Source organism: Pyrus communis, chromosome 3 (genome assembly GCF_041283825.1).
Source record: "Pyrus communis isolate YQ-2024b chromosome 3, ASM4128382v1, whole genome shotgun sequence".
Taxonomy (NCBI): domain Eukaryota; kingdom Viridiplantae; phylum Streptophyta; class Magnoliopsida; order Rosales; family Rosaceae; genus Pyrus; species Pyrus communis.
Window position 1 is genome coordinate 9,758,569 of NC_142567.1, and position 21,757 is coordinate 9,780,325.

The following is a 21,757-nucleotide window of genomic DNA, read 5'->3' on the forward strand; positions in this document are numbered from 1 at the left end:
ACATTAGATGACATTTGATGTGGAGAACCACATCATTTGAAAAATTTGCAAAACTCAAAAAAATGAAGAAGAAAGACTCATCGTATACCACAAATGATGTGACTGTTCACATCAGATGCCACATAAAATTATATAAAAATGTAATATAAAAACATAATATGGATAGCATTACTATGTACTGTAATAAAATGTTCATAGTGTAATCATCAATGTTAATAGTGTAATACAATCAAATCTAAGTATAATGGCCTAAGACTTCTCCCAAGACCTCTCAGCCAACTTCCCCGCCGACCCCAACTCCTTCGGCGGCTACCCCACCCACCGTCTCTCCGGCATCCCCTCCCACATCGGTTTCTCCGGCGAAGAGCCCGTCCAAGAGTGTGTCTCCACCGGCTCAATCACCGGTGCCCCATACGTCAACCGTTGCCTCTCCGGCCAAAACTCCGGTGAGCGCTCCCAAGAAAAGTCCAGCCGGGGCTCCGCCAGTTGCAGAGGGTCCTGAGATTGCAGCGACCCCATCGTTACCAGTGGGCATTCCTTCGAGTTCTGCAACACCGACAGGATCCCAAGGAATGTTCCCATCAAGCGATAGGCCACCGATTCCAGCGCCGGCAAGTATGTCACCGGATAGTGCTGCCCAGGGTCCATCAAGCGATGAATCGTCTGCGTCGGGTTTGAATGCGGTTCGGGTAGTTTTGAGCGGGCTGTCTCTCTGGTTTGCTTTGGCTCTCTATATCGATACACTTTGATTTCCTGTTCTCAAGAAAAGATATATATATAATTTTATTAATTAGGACTTAATTCTTTTTTTGGTCCTGTACTGATTAGTCATTGGTGTATTTTCTATCTTTTTCTATTGAATGATAAATATTCGTTTATTATCAGTATTTATTTACCCCTTAATTATTTTTGATTTAATATATATATAGGTCGAAAAGATGGAATTTTTTATTTTTTTTGGTCAAAAGGATGGAAACTTATTAAAGCCGAATGACAAGTTTTGTATCAATGGTACAAATATTATAAAAAATCCGGTCAATCTCATCTCAAAAGAACTCGCCACCATGCTTGGTAGCAAACGAAGCCATCACGTGAGCAGCAAAGTAATCTTCCTGCAGAACGAACCAAAACATAACAAAATCAAAATGCATAGCTAAAGAATCAATATCAAACATCACCCCTTCTAATATTGCATCCGGTTCCATTGGTCGATTAATCATACGAATCAACAAGATTTTGTTTGCTTTGCTTAAGTTCTATAGGACGGAATAAATAAATCTAAAAAAAACCAATAAAAAGTAAGAAATTGAGAGTGTGGAAAACATTTTCCTACTTTTCTTGTTGCACTGTAGATGCCTTTACAGTTGCTATGACTAGGGCTCTAACCTATTTAGTCTGGCTTCTCTGATGCAATGATATCACAAGTTGCTCACATGACCGAACATACTACTGTGCTTAATTGAATTTGAGGAAAGGCTTGGTGTGGTGAACAAAACTTTGGAATGGTGTTCAGTATTCAGGCACAAATGGTGAATAAATGGTCCATCCATATGGATTTTCAGAACAAAAACAACTGAAAAAAAACAGACACAAAAGCAGATTCCTTCCCGAGAATTTGGCAACTTCATCTTCCTCCTCCTGCAGCTCCTTGTATTTGCATTTCTCCCCAAAACCTACTACTGAGTCTCAGTTTCACTCAAGTGTTCCTTCAGCTGCATTTACAAGTTTTCATAGTCTCCGATGTTGTATTTCCGCAAAGCTTAACACATTGGTGAATGCAAGATTAATTAATTGGAGGTGTGAGTTGAATGTTGGTGATATATTGTATGATTAATGAGTGAACTTAATGATACATGTATGCATAGAGACGATTTTCGTATCAAACTGAATGTTTAGGAACATGTGATTGATCAAGTACATGTGGAAGGAATTCGTGTTCGTAGAAAGTGTAAGTTGTACCAAGAAATCAGATTGGAATATCAAAGAGTTCGTTCAACTAAGTCATTGTGTGGGAGCTCTATGCAGCCCTTGGGATGTTAATCTTCAAAATTTCGTTCGTAGAATGCTTCTGCCCAACTTTTTCTGGTGTTTCCCTTTGCTTTCACATGAATATACAAATTTCCAACACTTTTGCTGATATTGCTTCTCCTTTTAAGTGAATTGTTAAGTTCTTGTATGTATAAGAATATGAACCTCCTAGTCGTACAAATTGGATTTTCCTCTTCATAATCCTCTTCATAATTTGACATTTTTCTTTAGGCAAATTCCACTGAAATGAGTTCAAATCTTGCAAGACTTGGGTTGGTAGCTGTTCTTGCTTATGGTCTGTTTGATGCGGTTACATATACCTCTTTTTTTGTCCTTGCAATTCTTGGGTACAAGAAGAGTACTGGGAACAATCTAGCAGCTAATATGAAGGCAATTTTAAGGGTAGTAAATGCTCAATTTTCTTTTGCACTCTTTTATGAATTTCATTTGGATAGGAATGGTGAGATGACATTACTTGTTACACCAGAAAAAGTCTGGTTTTGGTATAAAAGCTTAACTGCAAAAACACATCTGAAAGGTCTCGTTTTGCTACTAAGAAAGTTGGGGAGGGGTCAAACATCTTAGGTTGAGATTACATATACAAAGGTGTCAGATTTACACAAAGGGTTTGCATAATGAGCTGTTGATGACTACATACACATTGAGAATTTAGCTTATGTCTTTGTGTTCGATGAGGGAGTGGGTTTTTATTTTTATTTATTTTTATTTTTTGCGTGGTTACTAAGAGTAAGAAGTAACGAGAGAAGGAAATGGGTCAGATTTTAAATTTTTGTACTTTTCTTGTTCTTATAAGAAGGAAATCGATTAGTTGTTCCAGTTTTATCTTCCAACTCTCTATTTTCCAATTGTATTTTGGTGTCATTCCATTTTAATCTTAGTTCCATTCAAATGAAGACATTTGAAGAACCTAACGTAAAACATCCGTACAAGCAACATGCATCTTAGCAACGCCAATAAAATCATCTACGAGAGTTGATCCAATCTAGGTAGGCCGCATGGGGGGTTATTGAAGACAAAGCTGCCGAGATCCATATTAAAACTCCAATTTGTCAACTGATGAGCAACAAAATTCTGCTCCCTGAAAACATGTTTCATGCCTCAGCTCAGCTCACATATAACCAATTGACTCATCAATGTTTTGCATCTGCTCACAATTGTATCAAGTATCAAGAGGATAATAGCTATCAACCAGATTTTGCTAGAAAAAAGTGACAACAAACACCTCTGTCAATAAAATCTCCTTGTCCCAAATTGGCAGAGAACTCCACCCACACTGATCTTAAACCATCAACATTAAGCTTATACCAACAAATATCACGAGGTTCCCAAGCAATGGGAGCAACCTTCTATTAGGTTTATGGGAGAGAACCAACTCAACCTTTCACCCCGTTCTTGACTTTTTGCGTGTTTAGTAACAAGCATGGAATTTGAAGGGCTAGTTGATTCATAACTCAATACTTGAAAATCAGGAATCAAATCAAAATGTTTATTTATTTTTTATTGGTAACACATTTGTAAATTTGATTTAGAAAATACATATAAATATAACTTTTAGGTGGTGATATCCATACATCCATTTTTATCTCACACAACTCTATTATTTTTCGATTGTCAATCAAGTGAAACAGTTAAATAACATAAATTAATAAGTGATATGCGAGAAGTAGAAAGAAGTATAAGGGGCACATAACTAAAATACCCAAAAATACCACAATACCCAAAAATACCCAAATGAACATTACAAGCACTGGGATTTGCTCTCTTTATCGCTGAGAGATTCTCTGTGATCGATGGCAATGGCGGACAATGGCAGTCGTCTGCAAATGCACAACAGCGAGGAGGAGCTTCTTCTGCTTCAGAGAAATCAGTTTCGACGACAAGCCCAACTGCCGAAACCTCCTCCGAAACGTTTCGACCCTGCCCGTCTTTAAAAAAGGCCTCTTCACTTGCTGCAGCCCATCCTTGCTGGAAATAGTATTCTCAGGTTTATCTCACACAATTACGGTTTTTTCCCGTTTTCTTTTGAGTTGCACGGTCTGTTTGGTTCGCGAGAAAACTTGAATAGGTTCAATTAGGTTGCTGAAGTGAATACTTGAAAAGGTTCAGTTGGGTTGCTAATAAATTCCAAACAATAAAATTTAGACGTGAATTGTTTTAATCGATTTTTTTTTTTTTTTCTTTTTTTGGTGTACATTCTTTTAATCGATTTGACGAGAAGTTTCTAAGCTAATTTATTGTTTTTGAATGTTCAGTGGGATCCTATAAATATGTCTGTGTGATAATTAGATGATTTGTTGCCTGCAGTATGGATGCACGAGAGAATTTGAGGTTCTCGACGTTGCCGTCTTCCCGAGATAAGAGAATTCCCATGTATGTGATGATGCCTGTTGATGCCTTCTGCATTGATGGTACGGGGCGTCCAAGGATTAGGAAGTAAGTTTTATTATGACTTTCTGTTGATGAGGCTGTGATGCATTTTCATTCTTAATTTAGTTGTTATACTCTTTTAAACGACGGAGTATGATTGGCTACATGGTTGCAGTTAACTGTCTAAATTTATTTATTTTTAATTTAGTTTCCTTTCAAGTGAGACAGAATCTCCTTATATATTGCTGGATTTATTGTTGTTTCAGAATCAAGGCCTTAACTGTAGCTCTAAAAGCACTCAAGTTAGCAGTTGTCCACGGTATTGCAGTTGAGGTTTGGTGGGGAATCGTAGAGCGTTTCTCTCCTCTTGCATATGATTGGTCTCTATATGAAGAGCTTTTCAAATTGATTTTTGACTCAGGTTAGGTTTGAAGTTGCATGTTGCCAAATCTTTTCACTCAAACGTGGACTCTTCTTCTAGCAGAAAAGGGGGTGTAACTCTTCCACTTTGGATCATAGAGGTTTGTCTTCTTTGATATTTTGAAATCCCATTTGAAGTTATTAGTCTGGTACAATGCACATGGCTGTATTGGAAAGCTTAATTCACCCGATCATACTTTAAGAAACGTAACCCATTTGGATGACTAGAGATACTATCAATGTTTCTTCAGTTTCATGCTCTGCAACGTGCTATGGTACTGTGTTCCCCATTAGCATACTTGATTTTAGCTTTGATATGCTTAAAAAGTTTATCAATGCAAAGGGATTTGAAAGAAAAACTATAGTTTGGACTTCGTTACACACCTATCAGCTTGAATCTTGAATCTAGATAAAGAAGTTGACCTCTTCTTTTTTTCCTCCCAAATTGGTGATCAGAATAAGCATATATATTATTGGAACCAAAATGGATTTTCCAATGATGATTATCTTACACTGGGAGTTGACCATGTTCCTCTCTTTTGCGGACGGACTGCCCTCTAATGTGTTGAAGATTTCATGTCAAGTTTTGCTAAGAAATTTGAATTCTTAATCGGTACTGTAATAGAAGAAATTAGTGTTGGTCTTGGTCCTTCTAGTGAACTTAAGTATGTTACTGTTACACTAGAACTATGAGTATGAAGCTAGTCCAATGATTTCTTATGCAACATTGTTGCATTGCTCACACAGATATCCTGCACATCCTTTTGGTGATGGTAGATGGAAGTTTCCTGGAATCGGTGAATTCCAGTGCTATGACAAGTACATGTATGTTAAAAATCTTTCATTCCTCTGACGGAAATTTGGTTGCTATTGAATTTTTACTATTTACAACCTTGTTAGGATGGGTGATGGCTGGATGCAAGGAAGGAAAAATTCAGTGGAAAGAGAAGGGACGACAAAAGGCTGGCTGTTACAACAGTCTTCCATCTGAAGTTCCTTTCTTTGGAGAAGGAGAGGAAAGCTTTCTTTCTGATTATGGGTGTCTTTTTTTTGTATGAAACTGATGCAAGCAGCTTGCTTAATTACTTCCCATGAAAATTTTCTGCATAGCTAAAGCCTAGTGTAACTTACATGACATAATTGCTTTTATCGTTCTGTTCATGCATATTTCATCCTCGAACTACCACTTGGACTAAAATGCAAACGCTGAATTGAAGTTGTGTTTTTTTAGCCATGCAATATTTCTCTGTAGGTGCATATAAACAACATGGGCCTGCAATATATATTTTCAGTCTTCACTGGAACTTTTCTTATAACTAACTCTATTTGCTTCTAGGGGTTGTACTTGCAGACTGTTTGCTACTTAAGTCTTAACTACTCTTACGTAACATGATTAAAAAGTAGATATGTTCTAATGATTTAATATGAAGTCATGACAAGGGAATGGGTTTTTAAGAAACTGCACTAAGTTAATGCAATTTGATTAAGAATGAAAATGTATTGATGCTTGTCTTCTAGAGAGAAAAAAAAATCATCATAGGATGTACTGGTTAGTAAACTAAGGACAATTATGGAGTATAAGTGGAAAATTAAATCATATTATGGTTCTTTATCATGCAATACTTGGCATAACATGATTAAAATTATTGGAAAACACTGTGGAGCTTAGGAGATCTGACAGTGCCTTGACTCGTTGTAGGAATGGTACAGTGGTAGGTTTCATGCAGATGATATTCTTGCAAAGGCAGCTAACATTCTGAAGAAATATCAAGAAAAAAGCAAACTTCAATTATATTGGCGGCTAAAATTGGTGGAAAATATTGGTGGTATCAGGCGATAGCACACCCTGCTGAACTTACAACAGGATACTACAACACTGCTGTTAGAGATGGTTATGATCCTGTTGCTTCACTTTTGTCTCGTCATGGAGCTGCTTTGCATGTTCCGTAAGATTCTATGTTTTAAGGTTCTGACTGGAATTTTGTTCATTGTCCAACCTGATAATTAGGGTTTCTTAGACATCTGCTTGATTTCAAATGTATCTTTTCTACCAAGTTCACATGCTAAATATCTTATTGCAGCTGCTTAGAAATGATGGATGGTGATAACTCGGCATCCCGTCTTTGTAGCCCAGAAGGTTTACTCCAATAGGTACGAGGCCTGTTGTAAATAATGCTTCCTTAGGTTATTGCTTTGTTGGCACTTATTTTGGACTTACTTTAGATATTTTTTGTATAATTCAAGCTTTTAAGTTAGGTAAGACTAGCCCATGCAGCTGTGCTTGGCACGGCAGGTCGTGCAGGGTCTCTGGGTTCAACATGGGCTTGGAACAGGTCAATATGAGCTTTTTTAGTATTACAGATATTGGGTATTATAGATCAGTTTTTTAGGTTTCTTTTAGTATTTTATAATTCATTATGAGGTAAATCTTTAGTTTTAATTGGGTTGTCTTGCCCGAATAATAAAGAAGAAACATATGATAAGTCCATCAATAATCATTTTCTGTTTTATTGAAATTTGGAATACAATTTTGATGTTAATGGAAAACAAATATAGAATTGCATCACTATACCGTATATCAGTATCTTATTACTTTGGATTGGCAGGGTCTGTCCATTTACACCACTAGGTGGTGGTAGTGGTGGCTTGCTGATGGCTTTCTTCTATAAAATGTCTGGCCTTATGCTTTGTTTATTGTATATTTAAAATACTATACAATTCCAATGTAATCTAACATGATTCAATTTGCACCAGATATGGAGTGTTTCAAAGAAAAGGGTACATTTGATAGGGAGAAATACCGATGAATGATTTGATAGGGTAAATTCATCCTTTGCTCAATAACAAAAGCAAATTTCAGGTACCATTTTTTCTGTTAGACATATATTGGATATTGCAAATGTCAGATAACTAGAAACACATGGCTTCTGATAGCGTTTAATGGTTAACCACTTTTTCTTTTGCCCATTCTGTCCTGCGTATTCACGCGTTTGCTTTTCTCCTGCAGTTTGGTTTATGGCAAATACATGCTAATGGTTACCATTCCCAGGCTGTAGCAATAAGATCATTTACGTATTTCAGAAAGAATGATAAGATCTTTAGGGCTGAAAATTGGAGTAACTTCGTTCCTTTTGTTAAAAAGATAAGCACAATTTGTCAAGCAGCCAAAAAACCCAACTTACCCGTAAGTTATTGAACTACCTAGAGGAGCAGCCTCACTGCCCAATAATTTTTTGTCAAGGGCATGTGTAGAAGTTTGTAACTTCCTGGTATGTTGACTGAAGTAACTTCGTGATCCCATGACAGGCGTTCTTGAGTTGGAAGTGTAAATTTTTGAAACAGATTTGGTTGGCTGTAGAAACTGAATGCTTAATTACCAAATATGGGAAGAATAATTGGAATTGCAATTTTGGTACTACTGGTCTCATTGCATTGACAAATCCAGGTACGGCATTTCAACTTTAGGAATATCATCATATTGTCATATCTATCACTATGAGAAAAGAATGTAGTCTTTGTAGATTGAAAACAACAATAAGAAAATGGATCCGAAAATTTAGAGAACAAAAAGAACTAAGAGTTCACTCCTCCATAGTCCTTCAAATACTTAGTCTTGATTTTGGTGAGTGTGATTGCAGCATCTTTCATGTTAATCCTCTCTCCCGGCAATGCTGCAGAGCAAGCTAAAGCTAATCTCATAACGGATGATAAGCAATCCCTCCTGCTCACAAAATCACCATCTTCCTCCGCCCCAAGTATATCGGCATCCACAACTTCACCTATTGCAGCATCTGGAAATAATGAATCTGCAATCCATTGCTTTAAATCCATTTCCCCAACAAACATCTCGTCTGTTGGCTTCCTTTTTGTGAATGTCTCCATGAGTACAATACCAAAACTATACACATCCCCTCTTGTCGAAACGCTTCCTTCCATCCCAAACTCTGCAAAATTTGTATGTGAATTTAGTTATATATGATAAAAAGAAAATTATAACTCCTTATAAGACCAATATATACAAAGTTCAGAAAATACATCACCTGGAGCCATATAACCAACTGTGGCTAGGGTCATGGTTTCTGTCATCGAATCTCCACCGCCAATGAGTCTTGCAATGCCAAAATCAGCAACATGTGCAACCATATCATCATCTAGTAATATATTGCTTGGTTTCACATCACAATGAACGATAGGTATCGAGTAACCATGATGAAGATATTCTAGTGCCAATGCAACATCTTTCATTATATCTAACCTCTGCAGGAGAGTCAAGGAGCGGTTTGGAGAATACAACCACTTTTCGAGGCTTCCATTAGGCATCAATTGAAGTATCAGGGCTTTGAAATCAAGTTCATTGCAGCAACTTATGATTTTAATAAGATTCCGATGACGGATATTGCTTAGCATTTCACATTCCTTCTCAAAACTTTTGAATGCCTCTTCTAGCTGTAAATTGAAAACCTTGACGGCGATATCTATCCCGTCTGAAAGTGTTCCCCTGTATACTAAGCCAAAACCACCTGTGCCTAGTAAGTTACTCTCATGAAATCCATTTGTTGCCCTTACAAGTTCTAGGCGCGAAACTCTTCTCCAAAGAACTTGATGTAGCGAGGCAGTTTCTCTAACAACTTCGACATTCCTTTTCTTGCATTGTATTAGAATCAATGCAGCGGCCGCTAGGAGTATTACTGATATGACCCCTGGGATGATATATTTAGCTTTCCTCCAGTTCGGCTTAACTTTTGTTCTATTTTTGCATAGTGGAACATGGAGTCGAGAAGCACCGCAGAGTGCACCGTTTGATGCAAATGAATCAGCAGAGAAGTTTCTGAAAGGCCCGCCGGTCGGAATTTCTCCTTGGAGTTTGTTGAAAGACAAATTCAGATGCTTGAGATACAAGAGTGCTTCCAATGACTTTGGGATCACCCCGGATAGATTGTTTTTGGACAAATCCAAGAATTCCAGGCTTAGCAAGGTTTTAAATGAACTGGGAATAGGGCCTTCTAAAGAATTGTTTGCCAAGGAGAAACTAATCATATTTTGAAGATCACCAATGCTACCAGGAATGTTTCCGGAGAAATGGTTATTTGATAAATCCATATCCACCACATCTCTCAACTTTCCGATATCCTCTGAGAGTGGTCCATCTAGAGAATTGGATGCCAAGTTTAGGTGCAATATACGGTTGAGTTCCCACAAGGAAGGTGGTATTTTAGAAGTTAACAAATTGGACACTAACGATAAACGTCTTAGAGCTACTGTCGAAGTACCCAAGCAGGAAGGAATTGAACCAGATAGCCGATTAGCACCGAAACGTAAATCGGCTAGGTTGTTTAGTTGACAGAGTTCATACGGGATATGTCCTTGGAGTTGGTTATCATTCAAATACAAACCTTGGAGATTTTTTAGCCTTTGTATTGAACTTGGAATTGCTCCACTCAACTGATTGTCTCCCAGGTTTAACTCTATCATGCTGCTCAAGTTGCCAATACCAACTGGAATGTTACCCTTGATGTTGGAAAATCTTAAATCAACATATTGGAGTGACGTAGATAGATTCCCGCGAGGAGCTGGAATTTTGGTGTTTAGTGGATTATTTGACAAGTATAATCTTGTTAGATTTCTAAGATTAAACAAGCAAGAAAGAGTGCTTCCTACTTGTGGAGCAGAAGCATCAATCGTCAAATTGTTCGAATGCAAGATAAGAAACTCGAGGTTTTTTAAGGAACAAAGTGTGATAGGAAGAAACCCGGTAAATGAGTTTATGCTCATGTCTAGCTCCTTGAGCTTGGAAGCATTGGAGAGGTTAGGGAGTGGTCCGGCCACGAGGTTATTTTGGGCCACACCTAGGAATTCTAGGTTTGGAATGTTAAGACCTATGTTTGCTGGGAGGCCACCTGAGAGCTGATTAATAGAAAGCCCTATTTCTCTTACCATGGAGTTATTGAAGAGTTTGGATGGGATGACGCCACTGAGATTATTAGCATGCAGTGTCAATATCTCTAACTGTGGAAGATCACCAATCTCATCCGGTATTGTACCTGTCACAATTTCAGCATGTATGTTTACATTAACTTTGTAACTTCAGTTTAACTAAAAACTAAAAACGAAACGATTGTAAAATGCTCCCACATTTATTACCTTCTAAATTATTGTCGGAAAGAATAATCTCGCTTAAGTAGGTCAAATTGCCAAGACTTTTGGGTATGCTTCCACGGAAATTGTTAGACGCTAATGAGATTTCACGAAGCTCTTTGCATTGCCACAGTTTGGAGGGAATCATACCGTCAAGCTGGTTTTGACCCAAATATAATCGTTGAATACTTGAAAGATGCTCACACGTATTGTCCGGAAGACTACCACTCATGTTGTTTCCGTATAGAGTGAAAGTAGTCAAAGAAGATATGTTGAGGACAGGCACAAAAGCAGAGCCTTTTAGAGCATTGTCCTGCACAAACAACACCTCCAGCTGACCTAAACTGCCTATCTCGTTCGGGAGTTCTGTAAAATCAATCCGTGTATATTGTTAAAATCATGTATGCATATATAGGAGCAGCTTCTTAGTGGGAATCCCGTTCTATCATAGCAAAAGTGGGATACATTCTAAGGACCATGTACTCACTATATAGGACCTCTTTTTTGCTCTAGAATACGAGGGTCTTACACGGTAAATATACGATCCTATGATAGTCCTCTCATCTCATTTTTTGCTGAAGTTGAACAAGATGCCAGCTAAGAAGGGGCTTGTGTATATGTGTGTGTGTGTAACAAAACCTAAGTCATACAGTATACCTTCGAACTTGTTGTCGTCAAGGTATATGACCTTCACCATTGTTAAGTTGCCGATTTCTCTGGGTATGCTACCTGTTAAATATGTGCATGCGTGCCAACCAAAAAGAAGGGAAAAAAACAAACGAGATGATTGTTATACATTTTATAATATAGATGTTAAATGTAATGAAGCAAGCAACACTAATTTATATGCCTAGTACGTACGTACCTGATAGTTGGTTATTGCTCAGATCAATTTTTTCAAGTGCAGATAAGTTGAAGATAGCAGCGGGTATGAAACCAGAGAAGCCATTACCCCACAATATGAAGGTTTGAAGTTTAGGGAAGGACCCAAACCACGAAGGAATGGTTCCCGTAAAGTTGTTGTATTGAAAGTTAATCGCCTTCAACCGGCGCAAACGAGACAATTCTTGGGGTAGGGGACCATTAAAAAAATTATTCTTAAGGTGCAACTCAATGAGAAATGAGAGGTTTCCTAGATGCGGAGGAATAACCCCAGCAAGACCCATGGACGAGAGATTTAAGGCCGTGACTCTATGGTGGCGAGCACCGCAGGTAACACCAACCCAGTTGCAAATGTCAGAATTGGAGGCAGAGGACCAGTTGGTGGTCAAGATGTTTTGAGGGTCACTAGTGATGTGAGCTTTGAGAGCAAGAAGCGCAGACTGATCTGTGCTGAAATTGGTATGAGCTATTGCTATTGCTAATGCACCTGCAGTTAAGTAATTAGCCATAATCATCATATAGATATAACACAAGCAGTGTATCATTGACAGCATTCTCAACAGTAGGAAACGACTTTTCTCCATACACAGTATATATATACTCTCCTTAATTGTAATAGTTTTCGTCTTTCGATTTTAATTCGACGGAAAACTTGAACTCATTACATTCACATAAATAGGGAAACAAGATGGTGTTACCAAGCCTTGTGCACGACTTAGGCTTGCCCGGCTTCTACGTCGAGACTTGCATTGCCCGGCTTCTACGTCGAAGTGAGGAGACTTAGACTTCAAACGAAGACCAAACATCATCATTGAAATTTAACAATATTGGTAATTTGTGCTGCACGGCTGGAGATGCCCAAATGTGGAATTGTAGTCTTCAGTTCACACTCGATCAAAACAAACAACATAGCGTTGTGCCTCTACAATGCACTTAAAAAGTTTATTAAAATTTCTTATTTTCTTGGTAATTAAGGAGCCGTTTGATAACCATTTCGTTTTTAGTTTTTTCTTTCAACTTTCATTTTTTTTTTTTTTAACTGAAAACTTGTTTTTCTAACTACTTTCAGTTTCCAAAAAAATGAAAACTAAAAACTAAAGGCTAAATTTTGAAAACTCAAGAAAGTAGTTACCAAAGAAGTTTAAAATTTTCAATTTTTATAAATGAAAACTGAAAATAAAATGGTTAGCAAACGGCCTGTAAATTAGTATAAACATGGTAGTTACTAGCACTACGGTCTAATGACATTCATCTCTATTTATAAGCAAGAGGCTTTAAGTTCGACTCACTTGATGACAAATTTGATGCTTAATTACTATGGCAACCAACACACACGTTCGAGCCAGATTCTCATGTTCTAAAACATACTTGTCATTTGTCAACCTAAGGACCAACCTAGACATTGTTTTCCCGCATGAGCCTCTTGTTCCCAACCTAAACCATTTTGTCACCCAACTCTTCCACTAACGCTACCTCCTGTGTGCACCCCAAAGTCCTTGGTCTCCATCACATGTTTAGTTGACCCAAACTTTTCTACTAGTTGGAGAAGAGTCCCGGTTTTCACCTGCAGGGATCAAACATGTCCAGCGTGACAATATGTCAATAATGTAACCATCAACCTTGTTATAATAATAACGTCATTTTGCATTATAAGTTGTAACCTTATCATAATCATATTACACCGTAAAAGTAGGATATTATACTTGGATATATTTCCATTGCACTACCAACATTCAAATTAAATGGTACGACTACCTTTTTTTCTACTAAAAAGTACCATATTTTCGTTATGTACTAAAATAACTGGTGCTCATATGCATTGGAGAGGGGATGATATTTATAGTATTTACCTTGAGATATTTTCATCTTTTAATACCCAACAAAATTTTTAATTTTGCATGAGGAACTTCATGATAGTGTCATTGCATTTATACGAGTCATACATGCATGTACGAATGAGATTGTGGTTGGCACATCTTTTGGATGAAAGAGCAAATATCTTGAAGTACCGACAAAATGACCATTAAAAAAATATCTTCAGTAATTGCCGTAGAAAAAGTTGAACTGTTTATATTGTTTGAACACGCTTTACATTTTCAATCTTCAGCCGTACAACACTTTACTTATCATGCAATTTGACTTGTCCATGCAGGCCATGAAAGATCAATATTGAAGTCTTCGTGGGAACTCAAATCACGGGTTGAATATGCCTGAGACATTATATATTGATTGGCATCCCATTAATCCCAGTATCTTTTGCTACGTAGAAAAGCTAAAGCATTAATCAGCTAGTTATGCTGAATAAAAACATGTATTATTCTAACATGATGTTACATGTCTACTAACAAACAAGTTTCTAAGAACTAAAACTTGAATTGCCAGAAGTGGCAATGTTTTATGCCTTAGCGTTCTGCCTCTTAGCAACTAGAGTTCTTGCCACTAAGGAGGTTGTGGTGGAGATTTAGACAATCAAATCCCTTAAGATAGTAAACAATATTAATATCGTTCATAATTTATCAATAAAAATAAGTTACAAGTTACCAACAAGATTTTTATGTCATGAAAATGTCACATTAGACAAACAAGCTACAGATTTTAGTAGCTATTAGACTATATGTGTTTTTTTTTTTTTTTTTCCGGACCAGGACACGCGTATGGAAAATATGTTTGATATTTACGTTCTGTACGATATCCTTCCTTTAGAAGGAGAAGGGGTGCGTTTGATAATGCATGTCAAACTTAAGTGGCGACCTATCATATCTCGTCAGACTCGTCTATGTTGTATAAGTTTCTAAATTTCCTTTTTTCTTCTTTGGTTCTCATTGCTTCTCTTGTCTCACTAACTAATTCAAAACATGCATAGCAACACGGGACGGCCCTGAGATTTGGAGAGCCCTGTGCAAGGCTCTAAGGAAGACCCTTAAAAAGTATGGAATATTGGTTGATATGTTTTCTTTTATATTTTAATTTTTATGAATATGTATAAATTGAGATAAAGAAAAAAAAATTTTGGTGTTCTAGTTAGGTACCTATTTGCATTCCTATGTTTTTGGGTTTGGATTTCCTTATTATTACATACCTTAAAAAAATCCTTAGAAGGTCTCTAGGTACCTATTTACATCTCCTATGTTTTGGGTTCGAAACACAATGATTTAAATAACAAAAAAAATAAACATAAAATAAAACACAACTCATGCTTTTAAATACCCAAAAAAATTAAAATGAAACACAAAATAAATGTCATGCTTTAAATAACAAATAAATAAATATAAATAAAACACACCTCATGCTTCTAAATACCCAAAAAAATTAAAATATAACACAAAAACCGCCACTGGGTAGAATCGAACCCAGCTTACGGTACATGGATAAGACGCAGAAGACAAGGGCACTGCAAGAAGAATTTGGAATTTTTCAGCAAATTTAAATATATATACTATACACAGGTAAAATAAAATCATTATCGGGCCCCTCCAAATGGGGAGCCTTGTGCAGTGGCACCACTTGCACACCCTAAGGCCGGCTTGCTAGGGAAATGAGGAAATTAAGCTGGTTCTTTCTCAAACTTGCCCACATGGTATACAAAGGTTATGGGCTTGGTCTTCCATAATCTTGACTCCACGTAGGCTCAATGAACTTCCATAACCATCCACACCACAATTCACTTGACAAGCCCAGACATGTGACTTGGGCTTATCTTAGCATGAATAGTGATTATCATGATAAAATTTGGCGTGACAAATATGCATGAGTTTGCACAAGCGTGACTTGATTAACGTATCATGGCATCATTATGAACATAACTCCTTCTTGATTCCGCACATTTGCATGTATTTGGCCTCGGCTTGAGGCTTGTATAAATATTGCGTCTTGAGATTTGATTGGGCTTGCATGTGACATTTTTGGGCCTCAACAGGTATCTTATCCTAGATTTTCTCCTAGATATTCTCCCGATTTGATAAAGGTTATTTTCCCTACAAGAACTCTCTCTCGGACTTTTACACACATTCTCTCTATGCTTAACATAAACCCCTACGCCACCGTCTACGCGTAGACACGTTCATGAAGAACGCATGGACTATTCCGACAAGATTTCGTCTCCGTCCACAGATGTACGTAAATTTGGTTCCAACAACGATTATTAACGTCATATGGATAGCAAATGTTGACGTCGTAACAACAATATTTCATAAATGTCATACTACTAAAGAGAGATGAGAAAAAAAAATACGTGTTCAATTTATTTCGATTTGGATGCTAAATCACGAACCAAAGACCGAAATTTAAATAAAATTACAAAGAAGTAATCCCTAACTTCCTACAATTGTGTAAAAGCTTTAAAGAAATTATCACAGGAGGATTAGAAAATCAAATACAAGTAGAACTTTTGTCATCTCCTTTTTTTTTTTTTGGTTAATTTGTCATCATCTATTGGAAACAAGTTTATATCTACTAGTATAATTGCTTCTTGGTAAATATGTCATGCTTGAGTAAAGTAAAGCCATATTTTAAACCAATAACTTCATCTTCCAGCTATTTGAATTTGAACCATCATAGTTTTAAATCCAATTATTTGTTCATGATGATTCACACATGATCATATTCCTGCTTAATATTTTGTATATCCCAAAGTCCTTTCACATTGTTAATTGTCGTCATTATATAATAAGTTTCTTCTCGACATATATTAGAAAATGTGTCAACAAGTATTTTAATTTTGTGTGTCTGAATAGTTTTATTGTACTATTATATATAAGAACAATCCTTACATCATGATAAAATAAAATAAAATAAAATTGAAAGAGTCATACTATTTGGACACACAAAATTAACACATTTGTTTACACACTCTCTCATAGAGGTGCGATACAACTAATGAAAGCGTGTCACCAAATATGTTAATTTTGTATATCCAAATAGTTTTATTGAAAATAAAAAATATATAATGAAAAGTAGAATCTAGTCCTTAACCTTTCTTTTCATCATGGCCATGCACACTACCATCTTCACATCGAGAGCAAATCTTGTATATTATCAAGGAATTGAAAATATGTGTACCTCTATATCTTCTTAAGAACTATAGAACCATAAACTCCCCAAAATCCAACAATCCAAAATCCGACAATGAAACCTAGAGCTACAAAGATAAAAAAACCAAGGAAGCTCGTCACATTCATTGTCCGCATTTGGGTCGACTTTATTCTTACTATCCGCATCACTTTCTATGCACCCGTTTAGAGGTGGAGCACCACAAAGTTTAGGGTTCCCCTCAAATGCGAAAGTGTTGCAGCTCTGAAGTTGCGTGCCCATGGGTATTCGTGTACGAGACATCAAATGCTTTCAAGAAATTAAGGCTCGTCATTGACAAGGGAATTTTTCAGGACAAATGATTTGTGGAGAGGTTCAAAATCTCTAAATATTTTAGGTTAGATATTTGATCAGGAATGTCACCAAAGATGTTGTTGTTGTCAAGATACAACTCAGGATGAAGCTCCAATTAGCCAATCTCAGTAGGTATACTACCATTAATGTTATTGCCCCTCAGGTTTATCATTCGTTGCAAGTTAGACAGTTGACGCACCATAAAACTTGAATTTTTTATCAGGCCACCTATGAGGGGAACTTCGAATTCATAATTGTCTATCTGAGATGTATTCATCATTAACATTGGTAATCTATAAAGTTGTTTTGGAAATTCACCTAAAATTTGGTTGAATGCTAGGTCCACAAAAAAGAGTTTTGGAAGAGTCCCCAACCAACTTGGAATTGACCATGTGATTTGATTATGGTCTAGATACAATATCTCTAGATTCTTTAGGTTTGATAACCATCCAGGTACTTGACCAGTGAGCCCACAGTATGACAAAAACAAGACACGAAGATTCTGGAAGCCATGAAAATCAACCATGTCACCATCAGTTGGCATTGCCTCGCGGTCAAATGAACTAGCAAGGATGAGTGTTTGAAGACTTTTGCAACACATTAATATCTTCAGTGCCTCTGTGATATTGGTCAATTGTACATTACGAAGCGAGAGAAAGACAAGGATTTCAATGAAAGAATCTCAGGTTGTATTTGTTCTTTTAGAAAAGGATTCACTCAAACGAATTGCTTTTAAGGACCTACATGAGTAAAGGCTTATCGGCATGATACCAGTGAAGTTATTCCTAAGTAGGTCAAGTTTACTAAGGTGGCTGAGTTTAGAGAAATTAGACATGGTGAGATCTCATTTCCAAGTGATTAATCCCAAATTAGTTCTACGATATTTGTGCAATTCATCAAAGATGGGATCAAATATACCAAAAACATGTTGAGATAACCGGTGATCAAAATGAGCGATCACGATGTTCCGTCCAATCTAGGTGGAAAATAATTCTTGGAAGTTGCAATCAGTTTCATGAATGTCTTACCAAAATAAAAGAGAAACAAAGTGGATTGACGGAATCTAACAAGGTGAGAATCTGTACTTTCCTTCGCCTTTTCTTAGTAACAGGATGGGATCGAATATACCAAAAATAGCTAACTTCTTAAAATCATGTCTAGGTTCTTCAAGCAAATATATTGTTCTTGAAGCTTGAAAAAAAAACGTTTTGTATTCAACCATTGCTGGGAAATTTTGCAAAACAACATCAAATGGAAAGGTTTGACACCGTCAAAGAGGTTATATATTGATGCCATGGTTACAGATTTAAATGTGGATTTCTCACCAAGAGGTCTAATCCTCCTATTGTGGCTGCAAACCTAAACATCACTTCCTCACCAACGAGGTCCGGTACCCGAACTATGGATATAGACCCAAATGTTGATTCCTCAGCCAAGAGGTCTGATCCTCCTACTATTGCTGCAAACATGAACACCAATTCCTCACCGAAAAAGTCTAATCCTCATTCTATGGCTACAAACCCGAACAATGTTTCCTCATTCTCTTCACAATCGAAAGAGTCTGACATTCTCATCTCACATGACACTGACAAAGATCCATATTATACAGCTGAATTTCTTAGAAGGAAACGATCCAGAAGAAGAGTTGAAAAAGAAGCATGCAAAAGATGACACGGCCGGATCTCGATATTCCCTGAATACCAAGATAAGCACGTGCTAGCCGACACCCGAGGGTGACGAAAACCATTTATTGAGGGCAAATGCTGAAAACAAGGGGTAGATAAGGCTTATAAATATGAAAGAATAATGAATATGCATTTAAGGAACGTGTTCAGAGCATACAACTAACTATAGCACTAAAAGAAATAATATAAAATTGAATGAATAAAAAAATGGGTCATACGTTGAGAGGACTTGAAGATGCTGATGTGTAAGTGCCTTGATGCCGGGATTGTAAGCCTCGATTCTAAGTCCTGAAAGGGGCACAAAACAAATATGAGTGGACCAAGTTGATATATATATATATATATATATATATATATAAAATAAAACAGTTATCAACGTACTAACCCCCAAGTTTTATGAAAACACATATATTATGATAAACATAGGTTTTCCGAAACCTAGCATGCCATGCAATGTCTCAAATCATAACTTGTATATGTAATAATCACCAGTGAATGTCCGATAACCCCCAGGCCCCATGCTGGCTCCCCGTCTCTGAGCAGACAGTCAGAGGAAAATACACTACATGCCCCATGCTGGCTCCTCGTCCCTGTGCTAATAGCCAAAGGAAACACACTCCAGGCCCTATGCCAACACCAAACCATCGCCTAGGATGGACCAGAATCTATACTATAAAGAGGTGTTCTAAACATGTTCTAAATATCATATCGTCATCCAACAGATATTCTACAAGAACACGGGTTATAGGAAAAAAAGTAATAATTCAAACTAGCCTCAATAAGCATATTATCTCATAAAACATAGTCATCAAATCATGCTTTTCATGTATGCATTTCCACTATCAAAACATGCATTTTTAGAAAGGGTCCACTCACAGTACTTTTCTACCGAAGAGCCACGGAACTAGTGAAAACGGAAACGCTACAAATAATTGCCCCTAAGCACATAAATGGTACTTAGTCAAACTCTACTCAAACGATTGAATTTGGCAAAACAGACTTCAAAAACGGGTTCAGGACGTCGAAATTAGCCTAAGAGAGGTCTCGCACGAACCCAAAAAGTCAACAGTCAAAGTCAACGTTGACCGTTGACTAGTCAAAGTTAAAGTCAACGATGACCGTAGACCGGGTCAAAGTCAACGGGTCAGGGGACCGGGTCTGGGCTTGGATCCGGGTTGGGTCTGAGTTTTGGGCTTGGGGGTTTTGGGTTTGAAAATAAAAATAAAGAAAAATTAAATAAAAGGAAACTAGGTTGGATCTTAAAGGGTTTGGGCTTAGTGATCCGGCCCAAAGGCCTGGGTTTGGATTTCAGACTTGGGCTTGGGTAATTGGGTTGGACCCTTGGGTTAATGGGTCGGGTTGACCCATTTTCAGGCCAAGGTTTTGGCCAGTTTTTGGGCAAACTTCAAACTCCCATAACTTATTCGATATGCAACGAAATTGGGTGAAACGAAAAGGAAAGTTGTAGTACTCAGCGAGACGAAGAGATTGATACCTTGCAAAGGAAAGTTGTAGTAGTCGTCGTGGTTTGGCCGGAAATTGCCTCGAAAGGGGCGGTGTTCGCCGGCAAATTTGGAAAAGCTATTCCGAGCTATTTTCTGCGATTCAAGCGTATACACAACTTAAAACAAGTTTTGATCTAACCCTAAAACACATCCCAAAGGTTTTTAGAAGCTTAGCAACGTCAGAAAAATACGAAACACGACGGAGAAGAAGATAAACAGTACCGGCCGAAAGGAAGAGGAGGATTTGTGGTGTTCTTTCTTTGAATCTTAGTTCGCAGGGGTGATGGTGATGGTGTTGCAGGTAAATGGTAAGGGTGTGTATGTGGGTGGATTGGAGGGTGAGAGGGTTTTGAGAGAGAGAAGGAAGAGATCACAGAGGGAGAATGAGAGAGGAGAGAACTAAGAGAGAATAAAGAGAGAGTTTTCAGAAAAATAAAAGAAAAGGGAAGGGAACTGGGGGACAAATCAGGAGGTGGGCCCCTTGGGCTCACCAATTAAGGCCCCAAAAACCATTTTTAAACGGAAAATATCCCCAAACTTAGTGAAAATACAAAAATACTCTTTTTTGTTTCGTAAATCCCGGGACGGTTTGTTACAAAAGAAGCAAGGTAGTAGAAACTTTGGATTCTCATTTATGTGACATGATGGAGAAGCTTACCAAACAATTGGCCAAAACAGATGACAGAAAGGCAAAAATTGCAGAAAGAAAGGTAAAGGTGATGGAGGAAGCGAATGTAAGGGAGCAAAGAGAGCATGATGACCGAATTATGAGTATAGACACCACTAACATGGAGTCACGTGCAATGGCTTACTACGACCAGCGAAAGAATGATGTTTATTTCAAAACTATGGCACACAGTAAAGACTCCTCCAATATGGATCTTCACACAATAGCTCACTACGATCCTAGCGATATTTATGCGAAAATGATGGCACACGATTCATAATATGAACATTGTTCTTATGAATCATGTTCTCCGCGATGATGTAGCTTGAATTATGAATGAATTATATTAGCTATTCTGCTGAGCATTTTTGTCTTACAAGTGTTGATAAGCTTTACTTTCTTCTTCGCTTGACAACTGATTCAGCAACATCATTTCTTGAGAACGGAACATCATTGGTGGAGGGGGCCTAGGCATATCTCCTCCATCCGGCAGCCTTTCAAGGTTGAACCCCTGCCATCTCTTGCGTCACGGTGAGATCTTTATCCTCTTGGTGTTTGTTTGTCTTGATTCCTTGTCATTCCGACAAATCGATGACGTTTCCACGTTAGATCTCACTAGCATTTGAGGCTTTCGAGTCATTAGTAGTTTCCATCTAAACGCTTGT

The 21,757-nt window shown here is 37.5% G+C and overlaps 1 protein-coding gene and 3 pseudogenes across 2 annotated transcripts; 2 read left to right on the forward strand and 2 right to left on the reverse strand.

The window, feature by feature from the left end:
• The first annotated feature begins 3,839 nt into the window (after window positions 1-3,839).
• LOC137714763 (inactive beta-amylase 4, chloroplastic-like) lies at window positions 3,840-8,249 on the forward strand (annotated as a pseudogene). Its single transcript, XR_015960668.1, has 11 exons — window positions 3,840-4,033; window positions 4,354-4,482; window positions 4,683-4,935; window positions 5,279-5,501; window positions 5,584-5,699; window positions 5,737-5,888; window positions 6,536-6,782; window positions 6,918-6,987; window positions 7,591-7,696; window positions 7,844-8,020; window positions 8,143-8,249. The product of XR_015960668.1 is annotated as an inactive beta-amylase 4, chloroplastic-like (transcript).
• LOC137714428 (uncharacterized) lies at window positions 8,232-12,638 on the reverse strand. The gene is made up of 5 exons (XM_088690971.1): window positions 11,837-12,638; window positions 11,629-11,700; window positions 10,978-11,337; window positions 8,877-10,877; window positions 8,232-8,780 (listed from the first exon to the last, which is right to left on the reverse strand). Exons 1-5 carry the CDS (start codon window positions 12,435-12,437, stop codon window positions 8,410-8,412), a joined length of 3,405 nt encoding a protein of 1,134 aa, XP_088547097.1. The 5' UTR covers window positions 12,438-12,638; the 3' UTR covers window positions 8,232-8,409.
• Window positions 12,639-16,812: 4,174 nt separating this feature from the next.
• Window positions 16,813-18,135, reverse strand: LOC137714549 (receptor-like protein 2; annotated as a pseudogene).
• Window positions 18,136-18,138: 3 nt separating this feature from the next.
• On the forward strand, window positions 18,139-21,379 carry LOC148697913 (uncharacterized; annotated as a pseudogene).
• Window positions 21,380-21,757: the final 378 nt, after the last annotated feature.